This window comes from Silene latifolia, chromosome 7, assembly GCF_048544455.1.
Source record: "Silene latifolia isolate original U9 population chromosome 7, ASM4854445v1, whole genome shotgun sequence".
Classification (NCBI taxonomy): Eukaryota; Viridiplantae; Streptophyta; class Magnoliopsida; order Caryophyllales; family Caryophyllaceae; genus Silene; species Silene latifolia.
In genome coordinates this window covers 47,213,031-47,229,265 of record NC_133532.1, presented here as the reverse complement: position 1 = coordinate 47,229,265, position 16,235 = coordinate 47,213,031, and the positions used below count along the sequence as shown (strand labels likewise).

Here is a 16,235-nt window from a genome sequence, read left to right as displayed (position 1 = left end):
ATTTAGTAACAGTAGTACTTATAGGAAAGGGAGATTTATGATGCTTAACAAGCACACATGTCTCACAATGAAAATCCTTCTTATTATGAGTAGAGCCAGGCAATACATGCTGAATGGCATTCAAAGAAGAGTGTCCTAGCCTACTATGCAATAACAGTACACTGTCACATTTAACAGCAGACAAAACTGCATTATTACACTTATTTGAGACTACATCTAGATGTCTTGATCTTGTATGTAACTGGTATATGCCAGCATTTCTCCAACCAGTACATAGCACCTCCTCAGTGGAAGGGTCCTGAATTATGCAACTAGTGGAAATGAAATTAGCATGGAGATTTTGAGAAGATAATAGTCTTCCTAATGATAGCAAATTATGTCTAAAATCAGGAAGATAGAACACATCAGAAATCTTGAGTTTATCAGTTAACTGAATGTCTCCTATGTATTTGACTAACTTTACTTGTCCATCTGGCAAAGTAATAGCAATAGACTTGTCCAATTGCCTATGATTCAGAAATTGACCAAAATCATAGGTCATATGATGAGACGCACCAGAATCTATAATCCATGTATGATCAGATATATGAGTGTTATGCAAAACAGTAGATGCTAGGGATATACCAGCAAAGTTAGCTACAGGAGTATTATTAGCACTTTGTTTCTGCATTTTGAACACCTTCTTGGCAACAGCTTGAACAAACGCTGGATCAGGAGTGTTGACAGCAGTATGAGGAGTCTGGGGATCAGATGCTGCAATCTCACAAGGTGTATCATCCTCATACTCATACTGAACTTCTTCAACATGAGCAGCATATCCTCGTCCACCAGTAGACATGTGAGGAGGTCCAGATGACCTTCCCCTACCCCTGCCTCTTCCTTGAGAGCCAAACCAACAATATGCGAGTGTGTGACCATACTTTTGACATCGCTCACAAAAATAAACGACCTTCTGCTTCTTGCCATCCCTACGCCAAACATTAGAATTATCCCGACTTGCTGCATTCTGAGAAGGAGTAGGAGCAGAAGTGCCTGAAGAGGAGGCCTGGAATTGCTTAGCAGGAGTATGTGTAGCAGCAAGAGCTACTGCATCAGAGTCAATCTTAGAATCAACTTCCGTAATCTGTTTTTGCATCTCAACTTGATTCACTTTTGCAAAAGCCTGATTAACAGAAGGTAAAGGATCCAAAGCAAGAATATGACCACGAATTTGATCATACTTGTTATCAAGTCCCATGAGGAAATCAATCAGATTGTTCTTATTATCGCGTGCAACAATCCGCTTCAGCAATTGACAGGTGCACGCAACAATAGCATTGCAGGTACAATCGGTAAAGGATCCATGGATCAAGGTCCTCCCAAACAGACTTCAACTTAGCATAATACTCGGCAACAGAATCGTTACCTTGAGAAATCTGTGTCATCTCCTTGCGAAGCTTGTACAAATGAGGTGCATTTGATTGATTATATCGTTCATTCAACTCCTCTCAAAGCTGCTTCGAAGAAGTGACGTAATTGAAAGTGCGAGAAATCTTCTCACTTAAGGAAAATTGAATCCATCTCATGACAGTGTAATCTGTCCGAATCCAGTCAGCATGAGTATTACTGGTTTCAGCAGGTTCAGGACAACCGCCATTAATGAAACCGAGTTTATTCTTGGAAATGAGTGCAATGCCATGCGCATATTCCTGGACCAGTGTAAGAAATTTTGGCCATCAAAAACATGAGGAACAAGCTGTGTGAGTGATTGATCTCCAGTAGTGAGATGTAAAGGATTTTTGTATACGGATTCTGACGCAGCAGGCATCTTTGATTGTAAAACAATGAGCACAGCGGAATGATTGATTATAAAAAACGAATGTTGAATCAAAGAAAAGAATCAAAAAAATTGAGGAATTCGATCGAAAAATGAGAAAAATTGATGTGTTTTGGTGTTTTTGTGATGAATAAAGGAAATGAAATGTAAACAAATCAAGGAAACTGAAGCTGATTGAGCAAAAATGAAAATCGCAGAATCAATCACCTAGCGTCGGATACCATGATAAAACTATGAATCTTCATTAATGGTGTCTTAGAGCTTCAGCTCAACACACAGACAAAATTAATTTGGTATATTATTGAATGATGAATGGAGTCAGTTACATGTCTATATATACAAGAGTTTGTTAGGGAGTCTAACTAATTTTGTTAGAGTCTAACTAATTCTGTTAGAGTCATTTCTCCAACATGGACATATTCAGAAGTTTCTTTCACGTCAGATGAAGATTCCAAAGGTTACTGCTATGCTACTCAGTAGTGAAGATCGGTCTCAAGAGTGGAAGGATACTCCTACACAATCTTTGTCCCATCCTATATTTTCTGCTTAATTTCGACAGTCATATTACGTAGGGACTACCGTTCTCATTTTGGCAAGTTGCGACAAAATCAACTCTTGTTTCAGAGAATTTTCGCAAGACATTTGGTCGTTTGCGACAATCTATACTGACTAGAAGACCAGCGTCAATTATCATGTGTATTATGGTTAGTGAAGTATGATTGAAATACGGGCGTGTCCCGGTTTATTTTCTTGTTTTGATGACTGCGTCCTGACTTGCTTTTTTACAATGTAAACTAGGTTTGAAACCCGTGGAAACCACGGGATCGTTAATAATTTATTGTTTTAATCGACTTAAAGATTATGGAATATGAATTGTTTTCTTAACCAACAAATACTTAAGCGTTAGTTTAATTTCTCTTTATTTATTGAATGAAACAGAGTTTTTAGACCTCTAATTATAGATAGGATTTTAAAGCCCCGCGTGGCAACTTCATAGTAAATAGCTTCATACTTGACCAATAAAAAGTTGATCAAGGTAACATTTTAAAATTATTGTGTAGGTGTTGTAAGTACGTACTAAATTTTCAGTACCTAACAGCGGCTATACTTCTTGTATATTACAACAATTTTATATTCCCTCAAATTCAATGAATTTTATATTATTTAAAATTCTCTGTTATATTTTAAAAATATGTAGAATACCCTGCAACATCAAATAATTAAAAATCAAATATTTGTTTCCCAAATTATTCCGAGTATGTTGTACGATTAAATTTATGGAAAACAGAAAGAGTAAAGTAAAAGAATATAACTTTAGAATTTCGAACAATTATTAGTATAAATGAGCAAAATTAATTATGCATCTTATGAATGACACAAGTAACAATTATTTACGTATATAAAATATGTTACATAGTTGCTTTCACTTTGTTCAGCCAAAGTTGTAAATAAATAAACATTGTTATACTTTGTAAAAATTATTAGTTACAACTCTAAAATATCTCCTTAAACTATATTGGCAAAAATGTCTAAGCTTATTGACTTACTCGCATAATCTTTTACATAGTTTGAGTTATTTGGTTTGTGACCCATTGACCTCTCGACCAAAAATTAAGGAAAAAAATGTGTTATATGCAAAATTATTGCAGCTAAGTTAACATGGGTGTCACAAAACGTTTGGCAATAAATCTTCCAAGAATTGTGTTATGCAAGCCTAGATTTGCGGTCGTACTAAGTCTGATGACAGTAAGGACTCGTAAGAAAAAAAAAATTTGTTAATTAATACATATATTGCATCGTCAGAGTATATTTTCCACAATTTTGTAAACGTTTACCACGGATTATTAGTATTATGCCACGAATATTGCTATGTTTATTGTAATGTTTTATGTCGCTTCATTGAAGAAGTACCTACCAAAAAACTAAAAGTCAATCAAACTATAATAATAAATTGAAAATTAAAAATTTTATTTAATTCTTTAGAATGATTTATAATTAAAATATGAATACAAAATATATTATGGCTACATAATTGAATGCCGAGAAACTCAAGAGGTGAATTAAATAAGAAAAAATGTTAATGAAAATGGTGAGGGTTAAGCAATATGAAGAGTTTTAATCAATTTATTAACATACTTTATTATAAAAATTAATTAAATAGGAAAAAGTATTAATTAATTTGGTAGGTGTTAAGTATTATGAAGAGTTTTAATCAATTTTTTAACATGTTTTATTAAAAAAAATGAATAAAATCTCAAAGGTGTTATAAGGTAGAGAAATTGAAACATTGTGGTAATGCAAGAGATTATAATTGTAGACAAAACTATGACAATGTGTATAGGTAGTATAAATAAGAAGAGGAAAGCTAAAAAAATCATCATTTAAGAAAAAGAATTAGATGTTAAATTATTATGTAGAATGAATTAATTATTAATTAGTAATTAGTAATATATCTATAAAGATGAGAGGAATCTAAAAAGTTTATTATTAATATTTACATTCTATTGTACAACTTAAATTTTATTTTATTTTTTTTAATTACATGCATGTGACACATGAAAATTCAAGATGGCTTTTGAAAGGAGAGGTGGCTTAGTGAAATGCTTAGTTTTATTTTTTTTATAATATTGTATAGATTTACCATGTTACGTTAAAATTTGCCGTTTTAGGTACCTTTAAATTATATTGTAAATACTTATTTATAAATTAATGAATTAAATCAATGTTAATTAACTATAAATTGATAATCCATGTCACATTAAAATTTGTCACGTCACATTATAATTTGTCAAATATAATAAAATTTCACGGTATTTTTTAAATAAATTGTGCAAACGACAATGGGTAACTACCCGTCTTAATAAACTTGACAAATGGACAATGGTACAAACAACACATTTTATATGTGTGTGTGTGCGCAACAGAAAATTTCATACGGTAAGGTATCAAAGACATAGCACGTTATCATATGAAAATAATATAAACTAAATTAATTGAAAGATGTAGCATGCATACCAATAATTGAACATTATCTAAGAGCAAAATAAGTCGTTGAACATGATTAGATAAAACTTTATGAGTGAGTCTTGTAATTTAGATTGAAGTCTATGATTGAATCACGTAAATTTGGATATATTCTAAAATAAAGAACTAAGAATTATCTAGTAACATCCATTCTATAGACAAAATATCATAATAATAATTTTATTATATGGATATAAAAAAAGTAGAAATGATTCAAACGGTCTCTACTCCATAAAATATGAATTGAGCTTTCATTTCAAATAAATCTACAGAAGATATTCCCACAATCGACATCCAAAAGGTTCATAAACATTGTTAAATTCCTTATTGTTAGTACAAGAATTTCGTCGAAATCTTAATAAACTTGAGTAAATGATCCTATGTAGAAACAAAATTAGTAATAAAGATTATAAAAGAATTTATTTCAAAAAACATATAAACTAAAAAACATACGGAGTATAATTTAGAAACCATACTATTTAGTATTTATCTGAAGGTGCATGACCGCTTCCTTTTCGTACATGCCTTAATAATGGTACATATCAAATGAAAAGGAAAAAAATATATGTTAGAGATGATTAAACATATGAATAAAAAAAATATCAATTTAAGTAGGTTGATCAAGAAAGTATAATAGCACAAATACACAACATTATATATTTGATAACAAATTAATGGTTAAACACCATCAATCACCTTAAAAAAAGTAGTAACATAAATGATATAAAAAAGCACTTAGAAAGACAAATAGTGGGAATTGGGGAAAAAATGAATTGGAAAAGCAAATGACATAATTGAAAAGATTAATTTCATGATGGTTTAAAAACTAAATTGTGGAATTCTAAAAGGTTTTTAATTCAATTTTCTAAATTTATTTTACCATTAATTATGAGAGTAAGTTTTGATTGTGGAATTGAAAACATAAGCTATTTATTTAATTTTTTTATGTATTAACAATGCCATATAGAGTAAAATGACATTCAAGCTGCCTTTTTAATTATATTGTAAATTGTAAATATTAATTTATTCCATGATGGTTCAAAAAAGTAAATTGTGAAATTTTAAAAGGTTTTTCATTCAATTTTCTAAATTTATTTTACCATTAATTATGAGAGTAAGTTTTGATTGTGGAATTGAAAAAATAAGATACTTATTGAAGTTTTTTATGTTTGTTAGCAATGTCATATGGAGTAAAAATTACACTCAAGTTGTCTTTTTGATTATATTGTATAGATAGATAGATAGATAGATAGATAGATAGATAGATAGATAGATAGATAAATTATGAAGCATATAAGTGGATTTGTAGCATCACTTTTCTAATTTTTTAATTAATCATATCATATATTTAATAATAATAATAATAATAATAATAATAATAATAATGTCATATGGAGTATTTAATAAATATATATAATTTAAGAATAATAATAATAATGTCACATTAATTTGTCATGTCACATGCCACGTCACAATTTAATTTGCCATGTCACATTTGCCACGTCACAATTAATTTGCCATGTCACATTAGCCTTTTAATTATATTTTATAGATTTGTATTTATCGCATTGTCGACTGGGTGTCTTCTTTGACCCTGAACTAGTTTACTCTTTATCTTTCTCTAAAATAGTCAAAATGTACAAACCCAGTATATGAGGTGCCCTGCCCGTTTCCATAGCCATCCGTCACGCAAACACTTCAATCGGAGCATTCGACACTCAGCCTCCATTAGAAGGTGTTTCTAAAGATTCACGAGATAGGGTTAATGATTTTACTTTCCTTAAGAGAGTAAAAGTGTCAACTCAAAGGAACCAAATGTATAAACTATCTGTCCTACATATATATGCCGCCAAAAGCTGAGCTAGGTATCTATCTCAAGAGTCAAGACCCTTGAGGTAAATTTCTGTACAAGAGTCAAACTTGTACCGGAATTCATATTGATAGTTGTCGTTAAAAGTGGTTACTTTTACGTATATAATGACCACTTTGAAAAACTTTATATTTTAGTCATTAAAAGTGGTCCCTATTTAAGCAAAAGTGATCAATATTCGTCAAAAAGTGGTCACTTTCACTTGGTTACAAGTATGAGCTTCGTACAAGAGAATTTTAGACAATTGCTTGATGGCGACTACGTTAATCAGAAATTGCTCGTTTTCAGACCTTTATTGAGACGAAACCGGCCGAACTAAAACGATTATGTCATTACAAAGTACACATAAGCATGATATTAAAATTAGTAATACATAAGTTACACAACGATATACATACGTTCAGTAACATGATAACAAATAATTAAAAAGTTACTTATAATTATTTAATAATTATTGTTATTATTTTGTTATGAATTAATTAACGACGTTGCATTTCTTCCTAATTTGGCCTTGATCACCAGTTAATACTTTAATGGCTCCCATCTTTTGCACGGAGACAGCAAATTGATCAAAGAAGTTTTTAGGAGATTTTAAGAGCTCTTCAACGTGTTTGCTAGCTTTTTTGTCAGTTAGTAGGGCGGCGTCGGATTGGAAAAGACCTTTTTGTCCCTTTAAGGATGAATAGTAATGATTATCAAAGGTGAGGAAGCTATCAGGATCCATGTCAACAGTTGTTGTAGTATCTTTTGGATCTTTGCATTTCATCTTCAATGATTCTGCATATTCCGAGTCTATTGACGGATCTTGTCCTCCTGCTCCCGTAAAATTAAATAACCTTTTCCTAATCGCGCCACAATGAGCAACTCCAATCGTATGTGCACCTTAACCATATATAGTACGTAACAAATTAGAACGAATATGTGTTCAAATAATTATAATTAATATAGTAACAAATGAGAAGATTTATACCAGAGAGTGTAACAAGATCATGAACAGAGAGATCACTCATAGCAAAGTTGTCCTTGAGAGCGCTGAAATTTGAAAATGGAGACGGAAGGCCGATCAATGCCTCCGAAGCAAGCGATACTATTCCATCCCTTCTCCCGGTCGGCACCTTCCATAGTTGCTTCCCAAACTAGTAGATATATTTGCAAATACTAAATATTAACATATCGTTCAATTTAAGTGCTATTTTTTTTATGGATAAACTGAGATTAATTAAAATAAAAGAAAGTCGATTCAGATACGAGATTTAATAGAGAAGGGAAATGCAACCTTAAATGAGACAGCGTCCCTAGCAGCAAGGGCTAAGATATCAGCACAAGAGACGGTGTTTTCACATTCGTCCTCCAACAGTGTCTTAATTTCATCAATAATATCGTATCCTTCTAATGTTAGGTTAGGTCTCGCTTCCTTTTCTGATTGAGAATCTGGAGTCGAGTCCAATAATATTGAACCGTCACACCCCTGCAATTTCCAATAACAACATATATACATCATCTACATACATACATACATTCGATGGTGAGTGAAATAGAAAGAGTTAATGTGATGATTAGCTAGTAGATGGACTAACCCGGACAAAACAATCATGATAATGTAACCTCAAGAGTTTAGCAGCCAAGGTTGGATTTTCCGAGACATGTTTTGTAATAACTTTTTGCACAATTTGTTTAACATTAGGGCAAGACTCTTTATAAAACTTTCCCTTCAATTTTCCATTGTCGTTTCCATCATCATCACCATCATCGTCTTCATCCAACTTGCGGCTGCCAAATTTCTGCCTGGACCCGTCTGCATTAGTTATAACAAAAGCACAAAAAATGGCTAACAAGACCAATAATACAAGTGCCTTGCTACCCATATTATATTTTATTATTGATTGATTGCTATTGTATTCTCGTCGTCTTTTCCAATTTATAGGCATTGATGCCAAGTTATTGAAGCAAGATGTTTGACATTTCAATTACTTTATGTTTAACTTCAAATATTAGCTTTCGTTTTTTTATTTTCTTCCTTGCAAAGGATAAAGTTAAAGTTAAATTCCCGTGTATTACATCCTCCGTAAAGTTACGGACTACGGATGATGAGTATCTTGTTGATTCCAGGGTGCCGGATACTTCGTTATAATTCGACACATTTTTGTAGAACTTCTTTTATTATAGCTAAAATAAAGTTGACCCGTGTAAATTATATCAAATGAAAGAATCATTTTGAGTTAAGATAAGTTGGTTCCGAGACGCTTGGAGCTATTGGGGTTTTTTCAAGAAGTCAGAATCATTTTGGGTTGGAGCTATCAAATGAAAGAATCATTTTGGGTTTTTTCAGACGGATAGTGACCCTCTCACAAAATGCAAGTGCGAGGATAAGTGAGGGTATCCATTTCCCACCAATTGCACTATCCACTCTCATTTTATAAGAGGGAGACTATCAGTCTACAGCTTTAGATGGACAGTGTCCGTCTAAAGTGAGAATTTGTAGGGGTTTTATAATGAAATTTATCGATGCAATACAAGATGAGACAAATAGGAGACGAGAAGGATAAATGGTCAAAGGCGTACTGCAATGAGAAAAATGCAAGTCTAAGATGTCGAGATATTAAAGCTTCATGTGAATTGCCATCTTCAGATTCGAACACACAGTTTCCTTGAAACCAACGCTATGCAATGCTATAAGACACAAGCTACCTTTGGGCTATTTGAACAGGTGCTAGAGCAAAGTCAGCCAAATTAGGAATTTTTGAAAAGGGAATTGTGCGGAAATGGAGCAAATGCATTTTTTTTTCAGGTTGCAGAAATGTACAGATTAATAGCTCCAAAAGTAGTTTTGTATTCGAATCAACAAATAAACACCCAAATAAATTCAATTTGGTAATACATATAATACAAAGTAATTTGGCGGTTGTGGCACCAACGACTACAAGTTTCTGGGATTTCATGTGTGATCGATCAACCTCCAAATTGATATGGTTTGTTCTGTTTGTTAGCTCTTTTAAGCTGAACCTTCAACTTCTTACCGAATAACTGAACGCCATTCATCTTACTGATGGCCGTTTGAGCCGCTGTTGCTGTGTCGTAACTGACAAATCCTGTCAAAAGCAATATTATTAGATCCAGGAGTTTTTTTTACCATGTTTTCTGAAACAAACAGAAACAAGGGCCAACAAATTTCATGAACTTTATCGACATTTTTCAAAAAGTATTTAGTTACGCTCGAGTATTCAATGTCACTAAAAACTCCTTATCCTATAGCTGTAAATTATGATGGGGCGAACGAAAATGGATAACTAAACTGGTTGCCTTTTTTTTCTATTATAGATGTGTTACTACGACTCTCCGACACGGATGTCATCTCTGACACGTGTCGAGTGTCAGATACAGCTATTTTGTGCGAGTTTTTTATTTTTTTGGTTTAAAGTGAAGCGTCCAAGTCTCGTGTCGAACAGATAGGTGTCTGACACGTTTCCCGGCAGCTAAGTGAAGTGTCGGAGTAAAATAGATATAAACAAGTCATTTGATGCAATTCTCAGCCTAGTTTTCATTACGTATCATCTAAACCCTAGCATATCTGTGTCGTTGGTAGGGAGGCTTTGTAAACCCGACGCCCTAACCCTGCCATTTACAAGAACCCTCGAAACAATGTGATAATGTAGATGCCACTGCAGAAACATGAGTAGAGCGATTACCAAAGCATTTGCTGAGGCCCGTCGTCTTGTCGACAAAAACCTTGGCACTTAAAACCTTGCCAAAAGGTTGAAATGCATTTGCCAATTCCACATCACCATATTCTAGAGGGATATGGTATATAAACAAGTTAGCACCAGGTGGTCCTGCATTTAAAACGCTTAGGTTAGTTAAAATAACTCACCAAAATACACAAACAAGGTTTCGTTACAAATAAGTACCAGGTTGTCTGCTAGCTGCTCTTCCAAATAGATTAGGCTGTTAGTCCAAGTTCTGTTTTAAGCTGTACATGCTTCCCTTTAATTTTAGTGAAAGTGAATTTTTAGGTAAGTAGGATGACAAGAGAGCGCGTGACCTTACAAAAAAATCTAATTCCAAATCCAGATAAATATTGAACAAAGGATCAAGCAAAGCTCATTAAAATTAAAACATAACCCCACTGACCAACCTAAAACATTCCTACTTTCACTTTTAGTCCAAAAACTTAAAGATTCTACTTAGAACCTTTCCTGATTTGTCAGTTATTTGTGGTCACAGCGAAATGGTGAATGGTAACCCCACATCGTTCAACATTTTCTCAATAGCAAATTGATTTATACTCCGTACTACTTAATTCTTCAGTACAAGGAGACATGAAGTTTATATTTTATAAGCATTAGATGGGTATGAAAATAAGAAAATTTGACAACCTTCGATCTGGCTTCCGGAAGTTGAGCCTGCACCCGGAGATGTTCCTCCAGGGCTGTTTGGAACTGTTAATGGCAAGGAACCAGGGGAATTGTTCAGAGGCCTCTGATTGGGCATACCTACAGGATAGGTCAAAGGAAACCGGATATTTGGTACCACAAAGCTTCTAGGAGCTACCCCAGAGGAAATATCTGGTCTCACAGAAGGCAAGCGGTATGGCATGAGACCATAACTCCTAGGACCCTAAAATAAATATCAACGCAATTGAAATTATGAAAAGAAGTGATAAAATATAGGTCAACAAAATACGGAGTATCCAATAACATGGATTAAAAGTTCAAACTGAACACAAATATAGATAAGCAAAGATTCCATTATCCAAGTTCCTAGCCATAGCAGTGCTAATATTTTGGCCACGTCAATAGATGCTTCAAAATATTATCATTAAGATATTAGCTCGACTTAATTTATACTCTCCGCCTTTGAAATTACAACGGCAATCTGCTACATTAAATCCATAACATGACGATACTAAGATTTAATGACCGCTATGGCATTGGCAACTGCGACTGCTACGTTTTGTATATCATGCTTAAGGTGATGTTAGGATATGTAAGCAACTTTATCTATGTATTGAAACACAAGTTATTCCCTAGCGATACATAACGAAAATCACGTCAACATAACAGGGAAAAAACAACATCATGTTAATAACTTTATAAAGCCATACGCTGATTTGACAAAGTTTTTGGATAACAAACCTGATATCCATATCCATTATATGGGGGAACATGCCCCAAAGGCATGGCCCCAAATAATGAATTTTGTGATGGATCATTTACATTAGCAACCGGAGTTTTTTGAGCCCTTCGAGCCTGCCGTTCTTTCTCTGTATCAGCCCACTTAACCACTAAAGGAATATCTGATCCCTGGACCACAAAACTCTTGCTGTCACGTTATATGTATAGTAAAAAAAAAATTAAGGGACTCCAAAAAGTAAAATACTAAAAACAATTCTCCAACAGAAGAAACGATCTCACGTAAGTACGTAACAGTGCCTGCTGCAGCCAGTAGATTTTACATTAACCTTTTCAGAGTTAAAATAATGGATTTACGTCACAAGTTTACATTTGTTGGGCAGGCAGACAAATACAACAAGCTAACTGCAGTCCACATCCACAGGCTGTTTTTATCATTCCCGACTATGATTCTATGAAACACCATATACACACTCCTATAAGTCCGTAACAAAAATTGAAAACACCCCTACTATTGAAAAAACAAATAAATAAAACAGCCCACCAACAGTCATTGTGTACATGCCAACATGGTAGAACAATTTTATACTCCCTCCATTCATACCCAAATACAACGTTCACTTTTTTGACACTATTCACGAGCGAAAAGAATCTTATAAAGAACAGGGAGTACAATATATATAGAAAACTTATAAAGAAGAACATAATTTAAGAAACATGAATAATAAAATCGCCAATGGGAAAAAAAAAACATTCAAAAATTCAATCTAGTTTGAAGAATTTGACAAAATAAAACTACTATAGAACATCAAACCTCCATTTTAATTTTCTCGTTAACAGCGTCTATTGCTGCAAGAGCTTGCTCCTTGGTCTCATACTTCAAAAATGCATAGCCTGCTACAGTTGAAAGGACTATTGTTATTAAAGATGTTAACTCGTAACAAGTAAGTTGTAAAGGCTCTTGCATGTGTGAGGTGTGACTCTGAAATCTCAAAGACGCAACAGGGAGGAATCCAATTGTAATGCAGCATACCTTTGCTTGTCTGCTGAGTACCTCTCAGGATTTGTAGTTCTTTTATCATTCCATACTGAGAGAATAAAGCAGAAACCTCATCATCTAATACGTTCTTCGGAAGCATACCAACAAAAAGTTTATGCTCTGGTAAAAGAATTGATAAAAAAAAAAAAAAAAAAAAAAAAACTGTTAATGAAAATGCCAACATCAGTGCATTCCTTCAAAAAAGCTGACATAACAATAACTATAAGCTATCAAAATTAGCAAGAACAGAAGTGGTATATTAGACCTAGCCTTTCCAATTCACCATCTGCATACTTCACTTGCAGTGGACTAGATGCCTGAAAAGAAAACAGTAAGTTATAAAAGCAAAGACAGGTAGCCAAAACACGTTTGAGCGAGGCCAAAAAATAACAAAAAGAGTAGTAGTAGTATAAGTTAAGCCATAGCAGGCTTACATAATCAAGTATTAACTACCACAACATGAATAATGTCTTAGCGCAAAACAAATAGGGCAGCAATAGCGAGCTCTGAAAGTGATCTCACTTTTCATGTCAGAACTCAACGCAAACCCAAGAGCACAAAGATGAAAAGAGCTACCACTCACAAAAACTAGAACGAGGTCAAAAAGGGAAGAAGTTAGATTATTTACGCCACATCAATACCTCAAGGACACTCGCAAATGAAGGGATAAGGGGACAGATGTATGTAGTCTTAGCCATGTCTTAACAAGCCTTAACCTTGTGCTAACAACAACGAAAGGCTCCTAATATTCTTAAATTAGCAGTCATTCGGCGCAATTATCATAATGAACATTCGTAAACAACCATAAATGCAATTATCAATATGATAAGTATTCATTTCATGTACTTCAAGAACACAGAATTTGGACTAAAACGGAATTGGTCAGGTTAGGACGCCCATCAATCCATCTTGTCAAAAATTGTCCACTGCAAACCAAGATGATACCTTACAAATTAACTTCATCTATGAAAGTCTTTATGGCATTCATTGCATGCCTCAAGCCCAAATATAGAAGAAGATTTGAAATTCAATTGTGTTAACCAGGATAAAAACAAGTCACATGTTATTGACATGAAGTAAAACGTATAAGAAAACATATCCAGCCTACAATCCAGCTAGATATGGACATATGCAATTAAGTTGACAACCACAAACCACTAATCTCATATCTCCATTCCATCCCAAAACGACAATCAAAAAGACATCTGCAACCAACAATTTTATGGGCCTTTATGATGGAGCGAGGGGGTAGCACAGCCTGCCACCCTCAAAGCAATGATAAATATAAGCTCTTCTTTTAATATAACATGGAGATTTTTTGGTATAGTGGTGTTAGGCATTCAAACAAAGTTTTCATTTTCAGGCTTTACCAATTAAGTTTTTTAAAAAAATTGTCCTCCTTTGCAAACTATATCTAACTGTAGCTCCAATAACTAAACGTAAAGTTATCAGCTTTTGTCTATCAATTAGTTTTGTGTAAGACCATCGTCTACCTACAACCAGGTCATTAACTCATTTATTAGATGCGGCATAAAACATTAATCCATTACAACCAGGTCATTAACTCATTAATTAAAAGTGCACATAAAACATAATCAAGCTCAACCAGGTCAACAAATCATTTACTAAATGTGGCATAACTATCTTATACTCCCTCCTAGTCGCTGTTTTGTTCCCTCTTTCCATTTTCATTCTAGTCGGGTTTTGGCCCTCTTTTCTTATTTGGAAATCTTTGTGTGGTCTAAATTTAATTGCATGTGGGGTAGAGTATTTTGTGTGGTCCAAATTCATTTCCTTAATTCTTGTGTCCAAAAGAAAAGGGAGCGACTAGGACTCTAGGAGGGAGTATGAGGTTTTGTCTTCGTACATACATTCGACACTTAGTGAATCATATATCTACAACAAACACGAACACGCCCACACCAATTGAGCCTCATATAAGTATAAACTCTTCCAACCATTCCACACATCTCTCACAATTTCAACCAGAAAATCAAAATTTGCAGCATTACAAACAACACACACACAAAGCAGTAAATTCAAACCAGTAAAAACCTAAAAACATAATAAAATCAACATAAAACTAACAAGGAAGGAAGAGAGAAAGATTACAGCAGGAATAATCTTCTTATTATGACAAGCAAACACGGCTTTATCTGCTTCTTCTCTAGATGGACATGTCACAAAACAACATCCTACACAAACATAAATGATAAAACTCCATCAATTTAACCGCTAAATCGCAACCGAAACCGATACAATTACACGCACAATTCAGCATTGTAGTAAACACTACACAAAACCTCGATGAAATCAACAAAATAAAAGAAGATAGTTGAAGAATTGGACCTTTAGAAGCTTTAGTAGCTTTGTCCTTAATGACGTTGACCTGGTCAACGAGAGCAAACTCTTTGAAGAGAGAGAGAAGTTGTTCTTCCGTCATATGCTTCGGTACTTGTCCTACGAACAGCTTCACGCTCTCTTCGCCATGCTTTATCTGATGTTGTTGCTCTTGTTGTTGCTCTTGCTGCTGTTGTTCTCCTTCTTCTTCGTTTTCGTTGCGTTGTCCTTCCGCCATTGATGAAGTCTTTCGCTTTCAACCAAGCTTTCTCTCTCTAAAATTATAACCTCTTGTTTCTCTCTCCTCTTCACTCTGCAAGACGAAGTAGCGTCTTCGGTAGATGGCAAAGTTGGATCTTCACTTTATAATTACACTCGCTTTTATTTTCGACTTTTTTTCGGTTATTTTAGTTTCTTTTATTTAAATCTAAATGTATCGAAAGTTTTAAAATCGTTAAAGTTAAGACGGTATTTACAATCAATTTAAATTTTAAGACTATCTTAAGCAATGTTTACTAGTTAATTATATATTTTAATGTTGAGTTTTCAAAAAAATAGTTATAAAAACAAATTTAATTCAAATATCACTTAGTTGATATTGTAAAATAGTAAGATAGTGGAACCATAAATTTTTAATTTTAATATATTAAAGTTTTGAAACTTTGATTCAGAATTTCATATGCAAAATAAGCCTGGGGTAAAATAAGTATTAAAATAAAACAGTTCGTCCTTGCTTCAGACGATTCATTTTGGTCTGAAATAATAAAAGAAGATTTTGAAACTATTTTACTGCCAAATTTTAATCTTGAAAAATAAGTTACTATAAACCGTAATATTGTGTGATTGTGTCGCTGGGTATATCGTTGGGGTTATCATAAAATGATCATATACCCATCTGAAATTTTAAACAGAGAAACTGTTTGAAATAAAAATTTGCGAAAATAACAATATTTTTACGAAAAATGATAGTAGCAAAAATGGGGCAATATAATGATTATAATAATCCAATATATAAAT

General features: G+C 33.5%; 2 protein-coding genes across 3 annotated transcripts; both read right to left on the bottom strand.

The window, feature by feature from the left end:
• Positions 1 to 7,142: 7,142 nt before the first annotated feature.
• On the bottom strand, positions 7,143 to 7,846 carry LOC141590047 (peroxidase 56-like; the record flags this gene model as incomplete). Its single annotated transcript, XM_074410663.1, has 2 exons — positions 7,143 to 7,592; positions 7,681 to 7,846. Coding segments are annotated over 2 exons (573 nt in total), but the record flags the coding sequence as incomplete, so codon positions are not given.
• A 1,575-nt stretch (positions 7,847 to 9,421) lies between these two features.
• On the bottom strand, positions 9,422 to 15,595 carry LOC141592136 (RNA-binding protein BRN1-like). 2 transcript variants are annotated; one of them, XM_074412717.1, is made up of 9 exons: positions 15,228 to 15,595; positions 14,991 to 15,073; positions 13,144 to 13,195; positions 12,873 to 12,998; positions 12,654 to 12,733; positions 11,843 to 12,010; positions 11,084 to 11,324; positions 10,397 to 10,540; positions 9,422 to 9,799 (listed from the first exon to the last, which is right to left on the bottom strand). In XM_074412717.1, exons 1-9 carry the CDS (start codon positions 15,454 to 15,456, stop codon positions 9,660 to 9,662), a joined length of 1,263 nt encoding a protein of 420 aa, XP_074268818.1. In that variant the 5' UTR covers positions 15,457 to 15,595; the 3' UTR covers positions 9,422 to 9,659. The 2 variants fall into 2 exon arrangements, with proteins under 2 accessions (XP_074268818.1, XP_074268817.1); XM_074412716.1 differs by having other exon boundaries at positions 9,463 to 9,799; positions 12,654 to 12,736.
• Between the last annotated feature and the right edge of the window lie 640 nt (positions 15,596 to 16,235).